This window comes from Tasmannia lanceolata, unplaced genomic scaffold (assembly GCF_043159265.1).
Source record: "Tasmannia lanceolata isolate RefF3 unplaced genomic scaffold, GAP_Taslan_0.1 ptg000007l, whole genome shotgun sequence".
NCBI classification, from domain to species: Eukaryota; Viridiplantae; Streptophyta; class Magnoliopsida; order Canellales; family Winteraceae; genus Tasmannia; species Tasmannia lanceolata.
Genome location: NW_027518684.1, coordinates 23,662,730 through 23,686,304, shown reverse-complemented (window position 1 = coordinate 23,686,304; position 23,575 = coordinate 23,662,730). Strand labels below are relative to the sequence as shown.

General features: G+C 40.4%; 1 protein-coding gene across 2 annotated transcripts in view; it reads left to right on the top strand.

The window, feature by feature from the left end:
- The window catches only part of LOC143882316 (protein DETOXIFICATION 35-like), a 52,528-nt gene extending 42,560 nt beyond the window's left edge, over window positions 1-9,968 (top strand). Inside the window, exons 5-7 of one of the 2 annotated variants that reach the window (XM_077385847.1) lie at window positions 2,937-3,055; window positions 8,878-8,964; window positions 9,507-9,968. In XM_077385847.1, the coding sequence (XP_077241962.1) occupies window positions 2,937-3,055; window positions 8,878-8,964; window positions 9,507-9,578 (278 nt within the window). In that variant the 3' untranslated portion in view covers window positions 9,579-9,968. Of the gene's footprint in view, window positions 1-2,936; window positions 3,056-3,162; window positions 3,806-8,877; window positions 8,965-9,506 lie in introns of those variants that run through there. The other variant, XM_077385848.1, reaches the window with a different exon arrangement.
- Window positions 9,969-23,575: the final 13,607 nt, after the last annotated feature.

Genomic DNA, 23,575 nt, shown 5'->3' with positions numbered 1-23,575 from the left:
GGGGCTTTCAGAGTATTTCGGAAATGGACTGCAAATGTGCACTCTTGGGTCTCTCAGGTTCTTTCGCATTCTATGCTCAGTTTTGAGAATTTAAAAATTGATTCAGGACATGTTGGAACCGGTTTCAAGAATTTGAAGCTTGATTCTGGGGACTTTGAATTCGGTTTCGGGACTCGAAATTCGGGATTTATTCAATTTTTGGAAAATTTGGGTCAGGTCAAGATGGGGGTGTCTACAGAAGACCGCTTTCCTTCATGGTGATTTGGAGAAAGATATATACAATGGAGCAGCCTGAAGGTTTCAAAGTGAAAAGCGAAGAGAACTATGTTTCCAAGCTAAAGAAGTGATTATATGGGTTGAAGCAAGCCCCAAGACAATGGTACAAAAAGTTTGAGTCTTTTATGGGTGAGCAAGCCTATAAGAAGACCACTTTCGATCATTGTGTCTTTGTGAAGAAGTTCTTAGAAAAGGACTTCATTATTTTATTGCTCTATGTGGATGACATGCTTATAGTTGAACATAATGCTTCGAGGATTGAAAAGTTGAAGTGAGATTTCAGCAAGTCATTTTCAATGAAAGATTTGGGACCGGCTAAGCAAATTCTTGGTATGAGGATCAGTTGTGACAGAAAGGCCAAGGGGTTATGGTTGTCTCAAGAGAAGTACATAGAGAAAGTGCTTCAAAGGTTCAAAATGGATAAAGCTAAAATGGTGAGCACGCCTCTTGCTACACACTTCAAGCTTAGTAGGAAACAATGTCCATCGAGTGAGAAAGAGGTGAAAGACATGGAAAGAGTTCCTTATACATTCGTCGTGGCAAGTTTGATGTATGCAATGGTTTGCACAAAGCTAGACATAGCTCATGCGGTTGGAGTAGTTAGTCGGTTTACTTCAAATCCAGGAAGAGAGCATTGGAATGCAGTGAAGTGGATCCTATGATATCTCTGAGGCACTTCTAGTTTGAAATTTTCATTTGGAAGTGAGAAGCCGATTGTTGTTGGGTATACTGATTCAGACATGGCAGGGGATGTTGATACTAGGAAATCTACTTCAGGCTATTTGGTCAATTTTACAGGGCGGCTGTGGCTTGGCAGTCAAGATTGCAGAAATGTGTTGCCTTGTCCACAATAGAGGCAGAATTCATCGCAGCAACTGAAGCTTGCAAGGAGTTGCTTTGGATGAAGGGGCTTACGCTGAAACTTGCTCTCACTCAAGAAAGGTATGTGCTACTTTGTGATAGTCAAAGTGCTATCCACCTTGTGAAGAATTCCACTTTTCATGCAAGGTCGAAACATATCGACGTGAGGTATCATTGGATACGAGACATCTTAGAGTCCAAAGAGTTGGAACTACAGAAAGTATATACCGAAGACAATGGTTCAGACATGATGACAAAGGCACTTCCGAGAGAGAAGTTTGAGTTTTGCCGGCATCTGGTCGGCATGGATTCCACTTGAGGAGTCAGTGTTGGAATCTCCCTCATTGGTTTGGAGGGGGAGATTTGTTGGGTTTAAGTCCAGCCCAATAAGGGCGTACTTGGATTTTATTTGAACTAGAGGGGCACTATGGTCTTTCTATACTTAAAGGATATCTCCAAGTGTAGCCCTAATCTTTGGTAACAGAAGAACAACACAAAATAAAGGAAAAAAGAGGAGAAATTAGCAGGAAATAGGAGTTTCTGCACAGCAGTGACCAAACCGACGATCGGAGGTCGATCCGTGGTTCGATTGAGCTGAGTTTTAGAAACATTCTAAACAATCCGTGGTTCGTGACTTCCTGATCTACATTCTGAACGGTTAGATTGTGATTTGGAATTCCCTAAGTCAGGTTTCTGGGTCTTTTACGGAGTGCAGATTTTGGGTGAGATCTTCACCATTTTCTTCATTTTTCTTCTTTGTTGGAGTTGATTTTGTTGCTCTATCTTCACTCATATTTGTGGATTCCATTGTTGTTGGAATGGGGGATGTTTATCCCATTGATGATGTTGGGAATTAGGTTTTGTACCTAAAGTATTATAGTGAAGATTTGGGTAGACTCCGAGAAAGGTTTCGTGGTTTTTATCCTTCACGTTGAAGGAGTTTTCCACGTAAAAATTCTCTTGCGTTGATTGTGGTTGTTTGTTGTTACTTTATTTGTGGTTCGTATATTTCCATTGTTTGTGTTCAATCGTTTCCTCATAGGTTCGATCAAAGCGGGAAAGGGTTTTTTTCCCAACAATTACCAGAGAAGATCAGAATCTCTCACCAAATCCACATGAAACCCTAGCACACCCTTTTTCCCCCTCTTTGAGCTCTCAACCGTCTTCAAAGACAAGACTGTAAAAACAAGCCCTGAAATCCCTTTATATAAAGCAGGCCATGACTTATTCTTATTGGGCCGAATAACACTAAAAACGGGCTGGGCCAAACGGCCAGGGCTTCTCCTCCGGACCCCAATAAATGTGCCGAATCCGGGCCAACCGGGTTTGATTCAATACAATCAACTCAACATAATCTCATCCTCAACTAAAATGCTGTCCTCTGTATCTTATGATACTTCTGAATTTGTAATGATCAAATTAAACTGTACTTCCAAAAGGGAGATCATATCCACAGTCCCTTGTTTTAAGGACTCATTTGATCCCATTCATTCTATCTGTTGCATACAAATGGATGCTTAAATAAAAACAAGCAGCTGTCTGGTTCAGGTAGTAGGTGTTGTTCCTTGAATGTGATTTTAGGCTATGACTTCTCCATGTTGGAGCCCATTGGATCAATGGTTTGGATTATGGTGACCTCACATTAGTGGGCCTCATCTCAAGGTGTCTCAGAAAACATCTCATACAGTTAGAACTGAGAGTATCATTCACCTTTTGGATTTATTTATTCGGACTCAAACCTTTGTTTAGTATGCTTGGAGTAGTAATTGGAATTTTTATTATATGAATCGTTGCTGCAGGTGTTGCTATTGGAGGTGGTTGGCAAAGTGTAGTGGCTTATATTAACTTGGGTTGCTATTACATTTTTGGCCTTCCTTTTGGGTTCCTTATGGGCTACACGCTTAACCTTGGAGTGGAGGTAAATTTTATTTTCTCATTGGTAATACTTCTACTATGGAAATGATTCTGGGAATACACATACACCAAATAATCAGTAAATGCTCTCATCACCATCACTTGTTTTAGGTAGCACTTGGTTAGGTGGTGCACATACACAAATTGTTCTATGTATGTATTGTACAACAGTCTTTTAAAGCTTGGCTGCGGACAAGAACTCGGCCAAGGTCCATGTGAGTCGACTCTGGCAAGCAAATGATCGATGCGATCTATATTTCATTGTCTGGGGTGGGTCAAAGGAGTTTTTGATTTACTTGGCAAGACTCAATTTTGGACAAGAACTCCATCCAAGTAAACCCAACTCTACTCGTGTGTGTTGAAGATAAACTTGGAGAGCTTTTGAACAGTTTTGTGCCTGTCAACTTCCCATTTGTGGGATTGATGAGTAGTTGCTCCATTAAGATCACCAATCAGTACACATGTAGGTGGGGGATTTTTTTCCCAGAATATCCACACTCCCTTGTTCCCCACCAGCATTCTTCTCTTTATTTTACACCCCCACCCCACACACACACACCACCACCACTCGCGCACACTCTGATATGAATTATTCTCATGGTGCGTATCACATCAGATGGATGGTAGTCCCCAATTCAACAATTTTAACCATGTCCTCACTGACTTTGTTCTGTTGAATTTGGATCATTTGTATGATTATATCTTGTACTGTTTTTTAACAATCATGACAATTTTTAGGCTTCGAGCCATCAAAGAGGAGGTCTACCGTCTACCACGTGAATGAGTTAGATCAATCATTGGTCCCATATGTACAATCTAAACTAGTAAGCATGGAAATAAAATGCTTTCAAGCTCTGTAAAATAATTCCATGTGTTATTTTCTCTAAACAGAGAAGAAGATAGAAAGAAAAGATAGCGTCCCTCGAGTTTCACAAATTTGTAAAACTGTTTTATACTAAGAAGACGCAATTGTATCTTTGTCAATGAAGATACAAGTCAACCACCATACACATGACACATGTATGATTGGATATGGTGGCTGTCACTAGTCTATCCCATTGACAAAGAGAAGCGGTTCTAGAGTTTGGTGGCGTTTTTTCACTTTTTGTAACAAATAAACACTTCCAAAGTGCACCCTGACCACCCACGCACAGACTATTTTTTGGGTTCAATCTCAGATTACCTACCAAAACAGGGCGAGTTTTCACTTTCAAATCTTCTTATGGACCTACTGAGCAAAAGTTTGTTTTTTACTCAAATTGGTTTCATTTCGCATAATGTAACTACAAACTCTTCTGGTGCAATGCACTTTCACCATGTTATGGTGTAATGCCCATTTAACAGACTAGAAAGGTTTGATCATCTATATAGACCGTCGGTCTATCTAGTGCCCAACTATGAAAGGGCCACTACTCTAATCTGATCAAATAGCTGAGATAATCTTAACTGTACAATTGGCGGTTGACGGGCCTGGACAGTCTGATGAATCTAGAATCTCGATGATTTGTATCTGCTAGAGTGGGACATAGACATACGATGTGGGTTTGATGGATTGTGACAACTATATTTTAATCGGATCGGACCGAAACATTTCTGAAAATGGCCATTGGAGTGTCCCATATCTGATTATATTTCACTGTTTATGAAAATACTTCATTTTTTTTAACTTAAAGGCTAAACATTAGGGATATTTTCGGCCTAAAAACATTTACATAACAAAAGGGAAAAATCACATTCAAATGAAAAAATATCGAATGAACGAATCTATCTCCTCTCCCTATCTCTCTTGTCTCATTGAACCCCAAAACGCATTCGCTAGCCGCTACTACATTTGCCAGTTCGTCGCTGATCTTCAATTGCTGCTCCTTCAACTTTTCGCTAGTCTTTGTCCAAATCGCCAGTCATCATCTCTACTTGTGATTGTGTTTTCTCAATCACCGATACTTGTTGCCGGTCCCAAGTTGATTTTCTGCATCATCAAATGTTATTTTGTTTATATGTTTATTGATCCCTAATTATATGAGAAAGATTTAGCGCTTGAATTGTTCAAAATCATGACAATTGATATAGTCTCACCATGGATTACTTTAGAACAATTTTTTTTACATGTTTGAAAAAGATAACTAACATTGGAAAGTATTGGTACATGTTGGGAAAGTTGCCTTATTTCCCATTGTGCAGTGGGAAGGAAGGAAAAAAAATAGAAAGCTCCTTTTTGTTTTAGCAAAACCTATGTATAAAAGAAAGAGGGAGGCATTCTCTCTTCGGCGCGAGATGCTTGGGGTGTGTCGGCTGCCTCAAGGAGAGAGAGAGAGAGAGAGAGAGAGAGAGAGAGAGAGAGATTTGAGTGCTTTTCTCTAGGGTTCTTCTTGGGTTAGCTGTCGGGTTTCTCGAGGTTCTCTCTCAGTGTACGATCATGGGTGAGAGAGGCAAGGAAAGGGTTGCGAGATTGTGGGTTTTGGGTTTAATCCATTGTAATCCTTGTATATTGTTTTCCTCATAGTGGAAGATCGTGTTTCTCGCCCGTGAATATAGGCTTGGCCGAACCACGTAAAATCTTGGTGTTCATCTTGAGGCTTCTTTCTTATTTTACTTTTCTGTTAATTTGTGCATGATCGGATCGGACTTGCCTGGAAGATTGTCTCAACAAGTGGTATCAGAGCTGTGGTTGGAGCGATCGTCAAGGTCGGGTGGAGTGATCAGGATCGCGGCTAGAGTGATCTTTGGGAGTAAAAAGATTGTCTAAAAAATATTCTCGTTCGAGGTGGAGCGCTAAACCGAGAAGTGCGGAGCAATATGAGATGGCGGTAAAATTGACTTCTACCCAATTCAACATCGACAAGTTTAACGGAAATGACAGTTTCACCCTATGGCAGATGAGGGTGAAGGACATCCTAGTTCAATAGGGATTGGCTAAGGAGTTGAAGGGAAATGATGGGAAGCTAGAGAAGATGACAGATGCCTAGTTGGTAGACATTGAGTCGAAGGCGGCCAGCACGATTCGGCTCTGTCTGTCAGATAACGTTATCTTTAATGTTATGGAAGAAGAAGATGAGCCTAAGTTATGGGAGAAATTGAAAAAGTTGTACATGTCAAAAAGCTTGGGGAACCAATTGTATCTGAAGTGGCAGTTGTACGGGCTGAAGATACAGGACGTCGGGAATCTTCTGGAGCACATTTGAGTGTTCACGGGCTTGTGGGTCATCTCCACAAGTTGATAAAAAGTTGAAGGGAGAAGACAAGGCCCTATTATTTCTTACTTCACTTTCTGATCTGTCTGACAACCCGGTGACGACTTTATTCTATGGTAATGACACAATAAAGTTAGAGGAAGTCATGATGTCACTCTTATTGGATGAGATGCGGCAGAAACATGTTCTTGGTGAGAGTCAAGAGCATGGGTTGGTTGTTCATGGTGGGAACCAAAGAGGAAGGTTGTCTGATAGGAGATAATGAAAAGGTAGGTCATGATCCAAGGTCGGCAGAAAGGACGTGCAATGTTACCATTACGAATATAGTCACATAAAGCAAGATTGTCCGAAGCGAGCTGACCAATTGGACAATGGTGCTATTAATACTGTAGTGGTGATAAAGAATGAGCAGAGCGAAGAGGTTGGAGATATTCTCACAGTCTCCACAGGTAGTCACACCTCTCCTCATGATGAGTGAATTTTAGATTCAGGATGTTATGTCCATGCAGATGGAATATTTTGATACATTTCAGGAGACAAGGGTAGGTGTAGTGTCATTGGGTGACATGTCTACTTGTCATGTCACAGGAGTTGGGACGGTGAAGATAAAGATGTTCGATGGAGTGGTTTGTACTTTGGGCGGTGTGGCGTATGCCCCAAAGATGCGAAAGAATTTAGTATCACTTGGCCGGTTGGACTCCAAGGGTTGTAGATATTTAGTTGCAAGTGGGGCCAAGAAAATCAGACACAATTGTATGGTTTTGATGAAAGGAGAGAAGTGTGGCGGATTATATTGTCTGGTCGAGGACACAGTGTCTAGTATTCCTATGATCTAGATGGCTAGTAGGAAACAGGGTAATGGTGTGCGCTCACGTAGGATCTCTTTCGCAGTTGGTACGGAGACAGGTTTCCAAGTTACAGACAATGGTGTGAAGGTGATAATGCCTACATTGGAGAGGATGGATCGAGACCCCTCTCCAGTGTTGACTAGATCAGTCAACGAGTTGGTAGCTACATATTTGTATTGGCCGTGTTAATCGAATCAGGAGGAGTCAGAACCAGGATGATTCGATGGTGTATAGCTGGTACTTCGGAAGGCCAATGGTGGTTTGCGGTGACAAGGGCCGGTGGTGATATTAAACAAAAAATCTTCATGTGGTTGGGAAATAAGCCAAGGTGGACATTGTTGGGAACGTTGGCTTATTTCCCATTGTGTGGTGGGAAGGAAGGGAAAAAAATAGAAAGCTATTTTTGGGTTTTAGCAAAACCTATGTATAAAAGAAAGTGGGAGGCATTTCTCTCTTTGGCGTGAGATGCTTGGGGTGTGTCGGCTGCCTCAAGGGAGAGAGAGAGAGAGAGAGAGAGAGAGAGAGAGAGAGAGAGAGAGAGAGAGAGAGAGAGAGAGAGATTTGGGTTCTTCTTGGGTTTGCTCTTGGGTTTCTCTTTGGGTTTTCTCTCGGGTTTTCTCTCAGTGTACGATCTTGTGTGAGAGAGGCAATGAAAGGGTTGCGAGTTTGAGGGTTTTGGGCTTAATCCATTGTAATTCGTGTATATTGTTTGTCTCATAGTGGAAGATAATGTTTCCATGGATGTAGGCTTGGCCGAACAAAGTAAAATCTTGGCGTTCATCTTGTGGCTTGTTTCTTATTTTACTTTTCTATTAATTTTTGCACGATCGGATCGGATTTGTCCTGCGGATTTTCTCAACAGTACAATGTCTCCAATTGGGATTGGTAGTTTTACTGAAAATTTGGTGGTGAATAAACTTTTTTTTTTGGTAGTATCTATTATAATATACTAATGCTATCTAACTTATGATTAAGTCATCTTGTTATGTATTAGCTTCTCCTACTGTGGTCTTTTTGTAGGGGATTGAATAATACAGACTGATAGTAAAAGCGCACACTATATTCTCTTTGAAAGATATAGCACTTGAATTGTTCGAAATCATGTCAATTGATAGTCTGACCATGTGTTATTTCAGATCAAATTTTTTTACATGTTATGTTACAACCATTTGAAAGTATTGGTCGATATGTCTCCAATGGGATTGGTAGTTGTACTGAAATTAGGTGGTGAATCAACCTTTTTTTATACTATCTATTATCATATTCTACTGATGTTTATTTTATGATTAAGTCATCTTGTTATGTATTGGCTTCTCTTGCTATGGTCTTTTTGTAGGGGATTGAATAATAAAGACTAATAATAAAAATGCACAATATATTCTCTTTATAGGAGATTGAAATTGACTGTGAAAAACAGTAGTAGGACCTAGGACACTCCGACATACACTTTGATTCTGAAGGGACCTTGACACATACAGAAGTAGGATCCACGGATCCAAACGAGTCAGAATTTAAATGGATTATGACACAAACATAGGTGGATCTGATCAAATTGGGTCAGTTGACAAACCTAGTTGGCCCGTTAGGATTACTATAACCCAATTAAAGCGATCCCAATGCTGCAGGAAGCACTCGATATGGGTATTAAATGAACGGTCCAGATTGATGATCAGATCATCAACAGTAAAATGATCGAGTTGCACTTTGATTATTTCTTACGCATAAATTCCTTTTCTTCTGTTTCCCTTTCACAAGCTTTTTACACTAGCTGGCTATTATGCTATCAGGGGATTTGGGCTGGAATGATTTGTGGAACTGCACTGCAAACATTGATCCTTTTGGTAATCATATGGAGAACCAACTGGTCTAAAGAGGTAAAATGTAATGATGTTTATTAACCACTTTTGAAGAAACCAAAGTATTCTTTCTGGAATGATCTCTTCATTTTAAACTTCTCTGATTAGCTATTGAACTTGTTGAGAATTGTACCAACCAATGAAAATTTATAAAATGAAGAGGGGAGTGCCACTATCAAAACAAGTGAGTGCGGGTATTAGCTCCTTAACCAGATCATTTGGAAAATAATTTAATGTTGAATGGAGCTACTTGCACTCAAGTTGATTGAATATATTGTCATCTCTTAAAGACTGTCCCAAAAATATCCGAAGCAAGATCTTTGGGTGTTTGTAAAGGGAAATTCTTAATAGAAAGAGGGAGATTATATTGGCACTTCCTTGTTTTGATATTAGCACTCTCTATTATAAACTTCTTTGATTGGCTATTGATAGCTTACTAGAAATTCTTCCAGCCAATAAGAAAACGTGCAAAATGTTGTTTAAATATCAAAATAAGTGATGAGGTTATTAGGTCCCTAAAACTATTTTAGAACAAATTTATTAAAAAATTGATATTGCAGGCTGATCAAGCATCTGAACGGGTGCAACTGTGGGGTGGAGACGAACATGAAGCTCCGAAGTTGCAGATATGAGTTGGGTTTTCTGACGAGGTTAACAAATTGCCGGATCACAGCATGTTTTGATACAAACCCAAGGAGGATCCGTGCATGATGAATCTTAGCTATCCATATGGCCACAATCCAACCGTAGATCTTTTGAATTTGAATAATAGCCAATAATGGTAGGTTGATAAGATTAGCTCTAGTAGTTAATTTGAAGAATCCTTTTGTTAGTTAATTTGAATTTAAATTTGAATTTGAATTAGAATTAGAATAGGAGATTATAAATAATGATGTTTGAGAGAAGAGAGCCATCATGAAAAATTTGTAAAGACCGAAAGGTTATTTGGAGGAACCGTTCCCCTCGAAGAGAACGCTTATCTTATTTTCATCTTATTATATTTGGGATCTTATCATCTGGTATCAGAGCAATTCGATCCACCATGGTTACTAACGCGGAGCTTGCGAAGGAGATCGATCACATGAAGGATCGCTTTGCCGAGTTAGTAGCGACGATTCATGAACGATCGTCAATGCAAGTGATGCAAGAGGAGATTGGGTCGATCAAGAACCGATCACGACAGTCAAGCCCCCAACCTCAATCACGCCCTCCACCGCCAGCCCAACAATACGAAGACACTTTTCACCAACATGGAGCCCCACGCCCACCCAAGGTTGGCCTTCCAAAGTTCGATGGGGATGATCCAACTGGATGGATCTATAGGGCTGAGAATTATTTCTCTTTTTATGAAATAGAAGAAAAGGCTCGAGTACAGATTGCATCTATTCATCTAGAGAAGGAGGCCATCCAATGGTACCAATGGTACGAGAAGATGAAAGGTACATGGTCCTGGCCTGAATTCGTCAAGTCTCAATGTGTTCATTTTGGACCGAATCAATTTGAAGATTTCACCGTGTCATTGATTCGACTTTGTCAAACGACCAGCGTTCGAGAATATCAACTTCAGTTTGAAAGGCTCGCCAACCGCACCTATGGGCTCATAGAATCCTTCTTTAAGAGTTGCTTTATCAGTGGCCTTAGAGAGGACATTCGTTATGAAGTTCAAGTACTACGTCCGAGTACTTTGATGCATGCCATTGCCCTTGCTTGATCTCAAGAAGAGAAGCTGGCTGCACAGCACCATCATGCTAAGGCCACGACAACATGGAATAATGTAATTGATGTGCAAACTTCAACGGGATCAAGTAATCATCCTCCTCCATCTATCAAACGCTTAACACCAACCAAGGCTAAAGAACGTTCTGACAAGGGATTATGCTACAATTACGATGAGAAGTTTGGTCCAAGGCATCGTTGTAAAGCACAACAATTATTTCTCATCAAAGGGAACTGGTCGGATGAGGCAGATGAAGGTAGGGATGATGATAACTTCAAAGATGAACCTGGAGGACCGGGTTCCTTCAATGGGGGTGGTATGATACGAACCCAAGGAGGATCCGTGCATGATCAATCTTAGCCGTCCATATGGCCACAATCCAACCATAGATCTTTTGAATTTGAATAATAGCCAATAATGGTAGGTTGATAAGATTAGCTCTACTCTCCCCTAGGGTTCATAATTGTTTACCAAGGAAGTTGATAATATGAGTCGTAATTACAAATCCTGGACAAAACACATGCTCTGAAGGGAAACACATGGTTTTGGAAAAAACCGCGACTAGGGTAGTCAATTCCCTATGAAGAATTGGCAAACCAGGGACACCTTTCTAGACTCAATGGACATGCCTTATATGGGCCAAAAGCTTAGGTGTGACCTTATCATTTGTAAACCCGACCCTACCCAAGATAGTTTCTCGGGTTAGGTCGGGCCGGCGGTTTTCATTTTTTAGCATAGATAGTGACTAATTTTAAAGATTGTAGAATAAAAAATAAATCTTCACACCAGAAATTTCTAAATTTATGTCATCAAGTGTATAAATTTAAGGACACTATATTTTCACATAACAGACATGATCACCTCAATGAAAACAATTCTATCAATATATTGGAAAATAATTTTCCATGTTAATCAAGAGATATTTAAGAAAGTCAAAGTACACCCACATGAGTCGGGTCGGGTTTTTTTTCTTTAACCCCGGTCCTACCCAAGATAGAGTCGAGTTTTTCAATTTAAAACCCAGCCCTACGCAAGACCCATGATTTCTAAACCTGACCCATGTTATTTTCAGGGCGGGTCGAGTAAAACCCAACCCAAGATGCAGCCCTAATCGGGACAGTAGTCTTAAAACCAATTTTTGCCAAGTTTTCTTAAATCCTCCAATTCAAGTGATTTCAGAGTTATATCCTTGGGTGTATCCTCAGTAGAGTTGCTAGTTTGTGAATCCTACGATCAGGTGAGCCGGGTCACGAGACCCCCTCTCGGACCACCCCACGTGGGATTCGTGTGGTGTCTGTCAGTCACTCTTGGTTTGCGATATTCGCGGGTGTGTGTACAAATGAAATCTGGACTCAGTAGAATTCACTTTCAACTCGTTTGGGCCGACAAGCAAATTGTACTCGTTTCCTCCACCCGAATGACGAGTGGGATTGCGCTTGCATTTCCTGTGAACTTTGGATAAAAATCTGAATTCCACAGGAAAACAATCGTTAGAGTCGCCACCTAGGTTAGGGCCTAAGACCCATAATTAACTCTGTTTAAGCATGGTCTCAGCAGAAATTTGAGTAAGGGATATGGTTACACTTGGGAAGGGTGTTAGGCACCCCTCACGCCCGAGTTAACCTAGTATCTTGACTTGACTTGGCGGATATAGGAAAACTTTAGCAAGATTGGTTTTAAAATACTTGTTACGGTCGAGCTTGTTCCTAGGTGGGGATTCGAAACAGAAAGTGAAAGAGAGTGAAGTGTAAAGAAAATGGTTTTTTGCTGGAAAGGGGAAAAGGATTTTCTTTACATGCCCCGGGGTATTGGATCCCTGAACCTTATAGCTACAGTTAGCCAAATATAAATGTAATGTGGAAAGCGATAAAGAAAGCAGTAAATAAAGGAAATACCTAGAAATTGGGAGCTTTGCTATATGACCTAGGGCTACAGGATCCCCAAATCGTATAGCTGCCCTCAATCTAGGCGAGACGGAATGTAAATGACAAAATTTAAATTACAGAAAGTAAAGAAATGGGTTCATTTCTCTCCATTTTCCCATCACCGTAGGAGTCTAAACTCACTTCTCTAGCTCTCACGACCTATGGTGGGGCCCGAGATAGAGTAGTGGGATAAGGAGAGAGAAAAGAACCATTTTTTTTTTGAAAAATGAGGGGATTTAGGCTATATGGCTTGGGGCAAAAATGATCCCCCAATCTCGTAGCAACCCACTAGCGGTTTTCTAATTGAAATACAGAAAGCTGTAAATGACAGAAATGTAAAGAAATGGGTTTCGTTCTCTCCTCTTTTCCATCACTGTAGGAGTGTAAAGCTCACTTCTCTAGCTCTCACGACCTATGGTGAGGCCTGAGATAGAGTGGCGGGAGAAGTAGAGAGAAAATAACCATGTTTGTGAAAAAAGCGGGGATTTATGCTATAGGGCCTGGGGCAAAAAGGATCCCCAAACCCCGTAGCAACCCACTACCGGTTTAGTATTTGAAATATAGAAAGCTGTAAATGAAAGAAATGTAAAGAATTGGGTTCCGTTCTCTCCACTTTTCCATCGCAGTAGGAGCACAAAGCTCACTTATCTAGCTCTCATGACCTATGGTGGGGCCTGAGATAGAGTGGTGAGACAAGTAGAGAGAAAAGAACCATGTTTGTGAAAAAGGAGGAGATTTAGGCTACAAGGCTTGGGGCTGAAAGGATCCTCAAACCCCGTAGCAACCCACTACCGGTTTGTAATTGAAATACAAAAAGCTATAAGGAAAGCGGTAAATCTAACCTAGTGCTTCCCGATTTGTAATTGGGTGCCGCTCCGATTCCTCAGAATCTAACCTTTGAAGGGATTCCGACAAAAACCGGGTAGTTGAGTGTGACTATTCCTGGTTTCGGCAGAACCTTGACTAGCGTCTTTAGTTTCTCTCTCTAACTTCTCTCTTTCTCTCTCTAGGGGAAAAGAATAAAGAAGGAGGGCGTATGTATCAAAACAAGGGGGTGAAATCCAGAGAGGGAAATGTCAATGAAGAGGACCCAACTCCCCATATTTATAGATTTTGGGGCCACCCAAAATTGCAGGGGTAGGTGGGGAAATCGCAGGGACGGTTCGAGGTCCTCGCTTTGGGGTCCTAGGTTCCCGGAAAATGGTTTTTTGGGTCCCGGAAGTGGTTCTGGGTTCCTGATTGTGGTTCTCAGTTACCGACTGTGGTTACCGGTTCCCAATTGTGGTTTTCGGTTCCCAAAAAGTGATTCTTGGTATCCAAAAGTGGTTTCTTCGTTCCCAAAAAATGGTTTTTGGTAGCCAAAAGAGGTTTTCAGTGGGGTTTTTTTGAGTTTGGGGTTGAATCTTCGGGATTTGGTGTTGCCGTAAGAGGCAGGGTGCCGTGTGGTAACATGCTTAGGGGTTAGATCTCCGGAATCTCGGTTTGCCCAACTCAGGACTTGGTCAAAAGGTTTTGGTGAATTCGAGTGGTTTTGGATTCAAAATTGGTTGCTGGGGTTACTGGTTTTCCGGTAGTTTTGTAAAGCTGGAGAAATATTAAGAGAAATATCGAGAGACCAGAGAAGCTTTGGGACTCATCATATGAGTCATCCTCGCGGCAACCTATCCTTAGTCCGGTCTTGACAAAATGGTGTGTCTACAAACGGCTACAAGACCTGACCTTATGTTTGTTGTGGGTTTGATTAATAGATCCATGGAATCACAAAAAAAAAAGTCATTGGAAAGCCGGTAAAATAATCTTAAGGTATGTAAGTGGAAACCTTGACCATGAGATTCATTATTGAAGAGTTGAAGAATTCACGCTTAGTTGAATATTATGATAATGATTGGGGTGGGAGTGTTGAGGATAGCAAAACGCATATCCAACTATGTTTTTAATACTGGTTCAGGTGAAGTTCATGGGCATCAAAGAAGTAAATAATTGTTGCTCTCTCAACGGTGGAAGCGGAGTACATTTCATTGGCTTCGGCGGGTTGTCCAGCTTTTTCGCTACGATGGGTGTTAGAAAAACTCAACCATCTGCAAGAAAGTGATACAATTTTAATTTGAGACAATAGTTTGGCAATGTCACTCATAAATAATCTAGCTTTTCATGTAAAAAGAAAGCACTCAAGGATCAAGTATCATTTCATCCGAGACTTGGTCAAGGATGGAATTATCAATGTTTGTTTTTATAAAACTCAAGATTAAGTTGTGGATATTTCTACAAAGGCTTTGAAGTCCAATACCTTCATCAAAATGAAGATAAAACTTGGCATGGTAGTGGTCTAACTTAAGGGGGGCTGTTGGAAATATTAGCTTGACCACTTATCCACTTGACTTTCTTAGAACTCATTATATGCATTAAGCTTGCCATGCACTCAATGAATGTTCCTACATTGAAACTTTGCTACATTACGTTCTACAATGAGAGCTTGCAACAAGGACTTGACTCATTGGAAATCTACTTTTTGTGAGTTAGTGTTCTAGGGAATTAGTTTCTTGTTTTGGAATTGCGTAAGACATTTATTTTATAGTTGTTATTGTGTTAGTGGTAGCTTAGAAAAGCTAAGTATAGTTAAGAAATGCTAATTTTGGATTTGACATGCAGCTGATATTTTGGGCCTTGTATCTTCTTCTTTTGTAAGCCATTCTAGTGAAATTTGAAGTCTCCTGACTAGTGTAACAACTTTTGCTTCAATCTTTATATATTTGGCACCAAGAGAACAATTTTCTTTTCTTGGATCTTATCTTCTCCCTCTATCCAATTGGTTTCATTTCAACAAGCGATTGATGATCTGTGAATATGAATCAAAACTATTTTGTATAAATAGCTTGTTTACCATTCAAAATTTATGGTTAAATTTTAAATAAAAAATCATACATTCTTATTATTTTGAAAAGACGCCATTCAAACGTCTTTTTGTTTCTTGCTATTTAAATGAGATTTTACTTAACATTATGAGTTGACCTCTACCAACAAACACATGGCCTTACTGGTTTAGAGAAGACACATCTTCCATGGGCATGTTCTTCTCTATAAAGAGAGAAGAATTCAACTGCCCAAAGATCTGTCTGTTATCTACTGTCTGTTTCGTATCTGGGCACAATTTAGAAGTAATTCGAAGAGGACCAATAAGCAAGTGCACATCTAATGGAACTTCGACCTGTTTTATCTTGGAGATCAGTTTTGAATCCCAATTGCACCTCAGGGGTGAGCACGAATTTAAGGTGACCAAATGACATGGAAGCCTTTTTCTCTTCTTCAAGAGTCCATGAGCACAAACATTATACAATGATCGATTCTTCTTAAAACGGTAAGTGCATCTGCCTCCAATAATATTAGTATTTTGATTACTATTGATCCACATTCATATAGACATCTTACTCAACAATCTTAAAACCGGACAACAACTAATCTTATTTCCAAAAAAGAACTAAACATTGGTGGCATCCAAATAGGCCTGAAGGGTGATGGAGTATGGACATTCAGATTGCATTTCAAGTATAATAAGTCCTTGAAACAGTTACATGAGTCAACTCGAGGATACTCTCAGGCTAATTTTGAGAGTTTTCACCATGGTTTAGTTACTACTTCCAAGAGTGGTTGGTTAACTCTCTAAACCCCATTTTTACAATTAAAATAAAACTGAAAAAAACTACAATGCCAAAAAGCAAAGCAAAATAATTATAATAAAAAGGAAAACAAATTAAGAAACGTGATAAGATCCCAAATATAATAAGATGAAAATAAGATAAACGTTCTCTTCAAGGGGAACAGTTACTCCAAATAACCTTTCGGCCTTTACAAATTTTTCATGATGGCTCTCTTCTCCAAACATCATTATTTATACTCTCCTATTCTAATTCAATTTCAAATTTAAATTCAAATTAACTACTAAAAGGATTCCCTCCTAATTTCCGAACCTACCATTCTTAGCCACATTCAAATTCAAATTAACTAATATAAAGATGGGATTTTTGTTGATTAGTCCCTACATGGCAAAATAATTGCTTATTAGTCCCTAAAAAAAGCATATTATCTTAGCTGTCCTACTTTTAGAAAATATTTGCTAAAAGGTCTCTAAAATTCACCTACATCAATTTTCTCGGTTAAAAATTCTAATATGGCAAATTTACCCCTCAACCCATTTAATTTGTTTTAGCATTTTTTTGATTTTCCATCCAATATTTTTGGAAAAAAACTAGGAAATAAGCAAAATATTATCTCTTCCAATATTCTTTTGGAAAAGACATCCAAATTGATCGGTCATATTTACACTTCCTTTATTTTCAATACGGCATCCTGTTTTAGAAGTGTTTTTCTACTTTTAAATTAGTTTGTAAGAGATTTTTGAGAACTGTAGCAGCTTTTTAAATACAAGATGGATTAGTGCTTCTCTTATAAAATGCCTTCCACTTAGGCCCCATTGGATTGTTGGAATTTTATTGGAAAAGTTCGGAAAGGAAAAGAAATCTAAAATTTCTTATTTCTTACACAAAAAAAAAGATAAGGTAAACCAACCGTATTCAATTTTTCAATTAGGGACCTTCGGTTTATGATGTTATCCCTCTAAATTGATCAGACATAATTCCCCTCTTAAAGTATTGAGTGAAAAAAAATTCCATACAAATAATTTTCCATCGGAGATATTACCTTGCAATCAAACCAAGACAGCAAAAAATATTCCTAAAATTTCTTACTTTATTTATCCATGAAGAAAAGATAACTCAAACCGACCTTATTTAATTTATTTTAGAGATTTTCAACTTATTTAATTCCTAAAATGATTTTTTTTGTTGAAGGATTTTTTTACGAGAATATTGGAAGAGATAATATTTTTGATTATTTCCTAGTTTTTTTCTGAAAATATTGGAAGGGAAATTAAAAAAAAGCGAAAACGGATTAAATGGGTTGGAGGGGGGGGGGGGGTGTTAAATTTGCCATTTTAAAATTTTTAATGGAGAAAATTGACGTAGGTGAGTTCTAGGGACATTTTAGCAAATATTTTCTAAAAGTAGGACTGCTAAGAAAATATGCTTTTATTAGGGACTAATAAGCAAATATTTTGCTTTGTAGGGACTAATCAACAAAAATCACTATAAAGTTTCTCTCCTAATCTATTTCCTAATTACATGCCATTATTCAAATTCAAATGAACTACTAGGCCTTATGTTTAGGATCTCTATTCTAGAGGCCTGCACTAAGGTTAAAATTCATTTTCACCATTTATCTCCCATTTTGATTACATACTCAAATTTTTCAGCAAAAAAAAAACATTTCCCACCATTTTGTCTGAATCACGGGGGCAGGCCCATTCCCTGACCCCTGATTCTTTGTCATTTAGCATTTTAAAAGCTCATCCTGGGGCACCACCCGATTCCATTTGTTAAAAACATCTCCAAAGTTTCCGTTTCACCATCCTTCTTGTTCAAATGATTTCCAAACATGATTTTTTCCGAATCCCGGGGAGCAGGCCCATTCCCTGACCCCTGATTCTTCGTCTTTAGCATTTCAAAGCTTATCCTGGGGTATCACGGGTATCACCCCATTCCATTTGAAAATTTCTTCTCCCGAAAGAAGAAAAGAGAAAGGTAAATTGAACAGAAGTAATTCCCTAGGGTTCCTAGTGTTTTATTATCCCTGAATCCTTGTCTCCTATATAGGACGGATTATGGCCATGTGAGAATTACCCTAGTGGATCCAGCATACCATCGTCTCAAGAATGACGAGTCCTTGGATGGTTGAGTAACCCTAATGAGAAGTTCTTCCCTTTACCTGCCTCCATCGAGATAGATTGGAACCTTCTCCGAGCAACAACAAAGTTTTGGGACCCCGTTATTATGTCTTCCGCTTCGGTACCGAAGAAACCTATCCCATTTTTGAAGATTGGTGCACTCTACTGAAACTCCCATTTGACGAATCCATGATCAGACCCACGATTAGAGACGAGTACTGTAAGCAGTTGACAGGCATGCCATATCACGACCTCTTTACCTTCGTGACTCCGAATGGTGTCGCCTTTGCTCCCAATGAGTACCTGGAGGATATGACCTTTCAGATCCGTCGACATAGGGCCTTGGCATTCCGTTTGTACATCAGATACCTCATGTGTCATAATTCCATCATAGCTTCTCCAGCCATTCTCAGTATAGTTGAACATCTCACTGAGAGAGCCAATCCTATTACCACCATCCTTGCAAAGACCCTCAACGGGCTGGATATTGTATCCGCATTCTCTTTCCATTCGTTTGTTGGGAGTCCGACCCTCCTATACAAATGGCTTTGTCTGAAACTCTTCTTTGATGTTCCACGGTCCATATTAGATGTCTCCATCTTCAACTTTGGCACCTAGGGTCGCCTCAATCATTTCGGGTCCGAGTGGACCACTTGGCTAGCAACCCGCACTCGTGATGACATATCATGGAGGATGCGCAGGTTTGATAGAGCCACCTTGGCAACTTGAGGATCCAATTATGTCGATTGCTCTGTCTGAAAGAAACCTCACTCTACTTCCCTGATCTCATTGTTCATCAGAACAACGCTAGGCAAGAGACTTGCATGACCCTCGCCAAGTTCCACCCTCCGGAGGAGTTCACTTCAAGAATAGCCAAACTTGTCGTTTCTGCCTAGAGATCAGGAACATAACCATGGTCCTTGACATTGCTGCTACCCATGGAGATGAGGTGGACCCAGCCTACTACCCTTTACTCCAAAGAGAGGTCACCGCCGAGCCTTTGAGCTTTGAGTCCACCTCACAGGAGATATTAAGGAATCACTCCTTTTCTTTTCCTCTTTCGTTTTATTTATTTGTCTTTTCTGTATTATCATCCTAGTAGAGGCTTTTGCAAGAGAATGAGAACAGAAGAAAACATGTAAATAAATAAAAAATCCTTCTCCAAATTCTTGTGTCACTTTGCTCATGTGGATGTTTGCACAAATCTTTCCTTGCTTAAATCTGCTTCAAATAAATATCTAAACTAGTGTGTATGCTCCCATTTGCAATAAGAAAGCACCCATTTCTCCCAATAGCGCCCAGAAAACAGAAAACCTTGTCTCGAACCTCTTCCCCCCCAATTAATCAGAGCTTCAGGATCACATGTTTCCTCAGTGCCTGCTATCATGGCAGAACCAGTAGAAGAATCTGTGGCCATTCAGGTGCTGTGACCATGGTTTCAAATTTTAGTCTCGGCATAAATTTCGGACCTAGCCGAAAACAAAATTTCGGCTAAAATTCAGTAAAGAACCACGGAATGTCTATTTTTTAGAATGAAATTTTGGCCGGTTATTTCGGCTGAAATTTGGGAAAGGAATAAAAAATTAATTTCAACCGAAATTTGGTACCTTTCGCCAATTTCGGTTCCAGAACGTTTCGGTTTCAGTCTTGACCGAAATCTGAAATTTTGGATTTCGGTCGAAATTTAGAACCATGGTTGTGACAGTTAGTAGAGGACATGGCTCGCAAGGTCAATGTTATGACCGAAGAGAATGATCAGCTATGAGCCCAGCTCCAGCATATTGATAGATCTGGAACCTCCAGGGAACAATCCGTCTAGTGTTCAGAAAGTCCGACCCACAATTCAACCAATTGTACCACCGGCAGACCCGTTTCTGGAAGAGCAGTATGCAGACGAGAGTTAGCCTCAGCCCTTCACACAGATTCAGAAGTCGTGGGAAGAAAATTTTGGAAAAGTAACCCAGGATATCAAAGGAATCAAGACTCAGGGCAAGACGTATCTTTATTCCTAGAAGTACATCTGTCGGCAGACTTCAAGTGGCAGATATCGAAAAAATACAACAGAATTGACTGTCCTCAAATGCATCTCATGATGTAGGAAGACATGCTCCGATCTCAGGGAATGTCTCCGGAACAGTTAGCCTTACTATTTCATATGTTAGCACTAAATTGGCTCTTGTCAGATCGATTTACTGACTTTAGGATGGAATGGCATAATGGATCACTTCGTCAAGCAGTTCTCCTATGATGATGGCACAAAGATCATCAGGTGAGATCTCGAGACGACGAAGCAAGAACCCAAAGAAACATTCTTGGACTTTGTGAACGTTAGCGTCAAAAGACGGCCCAGATGCTCAAGCGGCCGTCTGAAGAGGAGCAAATTCAGATGATACAACAGAATCTGACTCCCCTCTTCATTCTTGACATGACCAACCAATGTTACACGAGCATCAAGCACTTCATAGACACCGGAAACAAGGTCGAAGACTCCATGGCTCATGGCTGGCTCCCCAAAGCTATGCCAGATCTGAAAAACCCTTTTCCCAAGAGGCCAGCAACATCCAAAGAAGTAAGTGTCGTGAAAGCCACCTCAGAGCCTTTTAACCTTCCTTTGATTTGGCAGCAAGACAAGAACCCTCCCAAGCGAGGACTAAGAGAAAGATTATAAGAGAGTTACTCAATTACCTGCCAGTCCTCCATGAATCATGAGAATCCTTCTGAAAGCAAAGAAACTTAACTCTGCTTAAACCTCGCCCTCCTCCAAGTCCACTTCCTCCCAACTATGATGAGAATCAATTCTGTGAATTCCATCAAGGGAAGGGCCATCCGACCAATAGGTGTTTTGCTTTGAAGCACGCTATCCAATATCTCATAGAAAATAAAGAATTCATCCTTCCATCAAAGCCAAATATCACCTCCAACCCTCTCCCGAATCACAACCCTTAATCCTCCACCACCGGTGCCATTTTCACAGAACCTCCTTATCTCTGTCATCGAACCCTTTGTCAGGGATGTCGATAATGAAGAACCTGAATCCGACCCATGTGTCTTTCACCTACTAGATGAAGAATAGCTTTCCGCTCTAGCAGGCTAGGCCGTAGGACAAGAATATGCCCTTGACTGGAAGGAAGTCAAAAGAGAAAACCCACAAGTTGTCTTTTCATATGAAGACAGCGAAATATCAAGCTTAGTCTCTGGCCCAGAATGCTCAGAAGTGAGATATCTCACCAGGGGTGGAAGGAATTTCACACCCGGAGAGCTGCAAGCTGAGAACCTCGCCAAGGTTCCCAAGCAGAGAGTTCCAGGGTTCACAATTGATGAAGAAGATCTGAATGTCATCCAACAATTGAGCAAGACTCAGGCAAATATTTCTTTGTGGGGACTGTTAATGGTATCTCTCAAGCACCGAGAGGTACTTCTCAAAGATCTGTTGTCCGCACAAGTCTCAGTTGATACAACTTCAGAACAACTGATACGTTGGTATCAGCCATTAGAGCATCCACAACCCTGTCCTTTTCTGACCAAGATCTAACCGCTGAAGGTAGAAATCACTCCAATGTAATGGAAGGATGGTACCGACCATTTTCATAGACAATGGGTCAACGCTGAATGTCTACTCCTTGAGCACCGCCACAGCAATCGGGTTCGAGTCAAGTGACTTCGTTCCATTTGAGCAAGGTATGCTGGCCTATGATAACACTTGCCCCGATGTGGTTGGCACTCTCGCTACCACTATCCGTCTGGGAGGTGAAGACTTTGAGGTCGAGTGCCAATTGCTGGACATCAAATCTTCCTTCAACCTATTGTTAGGCAGGCCTTGGCTCCATAAGGTGGGAGCAGTGCCTTCCTCCCTTCACCAAAAGCTCGAATTCATGAAAGGTAATAAGGTTGTTACTTTCAGAGGAGATATCAGGCTAGAAGTTGCCTCCATCGCTCAAGATCCGAAGGGGAAAGTCATGGAAGGAGATGTATACTTGAACAAGTTCAGCCTGGACGTTACAGTTATCAAATGGGATGAATCGAATGAAGAACTACTACCTTTGCCATAAGGTATGAATCTAATTGTATCCAAGATGCTCAAGATCAGCGGTTACTTTCAAGGAATGGGGATAGGTCAGACCAGTCATGGGGATGTTGAGTGGAATGAACCAACGGCTGCGATCAGAAACTTTGGGTTAGGATACAAGCCTACAGAGAACGGAATTTTTCAGAAGAAGCTTAAGATTAATCAGCGAAGAATGATCCGTAATGGAAGGGGTGAGATACCTATGCCACCCATCCGACCCACTCTCAATGCCCACTTTTTCAGAGAGGGGCATGACTTCCCTTACTGCGGATTTCCAGAATGATCTGTTAATCCAATAATCAGAGAGAGGATTCCCAGGTTCCAGATTTTCTTTGCTACAGCCTGACCCGGTGAAGAAGAAGATTTGTGGTGGAGGAAGAAAGCGATAATCGAAGAAGTGACCGAGGTTGACTGGGCTGATTACTTGGGCCTTAAGCTCCTGGAAACTCTATTTTTAGAGGATCCTCTAGTCATAGTAATGATTGAGGGAGTTGCGCCATCAGTCGACCCGCAGGACATGATCACCAAAACCAACGCAGAGCTATCCAACTGGTCCACCATCGACCTCCCTTTTGTCACCTCCACCATACTGTCCTATATGGGCATTTCAACCAGAAATCTCAACCTTCAACCCTAATCCGACCCCACCGGACTCGGAACCCATTTTGGTTTACCCAACCCAACCCGAATTTGTTTTTCCCCAACCCGACCTGACCCTATTTCCCAATTCGGATTGGGTTGGGTTAGGTTGTGTCGGGTTGGGTTGGATTGGATTGGATTGACTCGTGAATTACCTGCTTAAAAAATAAAAAGTACTTGTTCAGATCATATGCCTTTAAAGAAAGGAAACTATCTAGATTTCCAAGACATCCACAATGAAAGTTAAGTAAAGGAAATGAATTAATGAAAGTTAAGCTGTTAAGGAAAGGAAAAAAGGAAAGTTAAGTAAATAAGCAATAAAGTCTAAAATTAATAAAAATAAAAATCAATATAAATTTATACATAATTTGAAATTTCTCGGGTTACAAATCGGATCGGGTTGCCTAATACCCCAACCCAACCAAACCCGATTCCATTCGGGTTGACAAATCCCAACGCTAACCCGAGCCCAACCCGAAAAAAGTAAACCCAACCCGCCTAAAAAA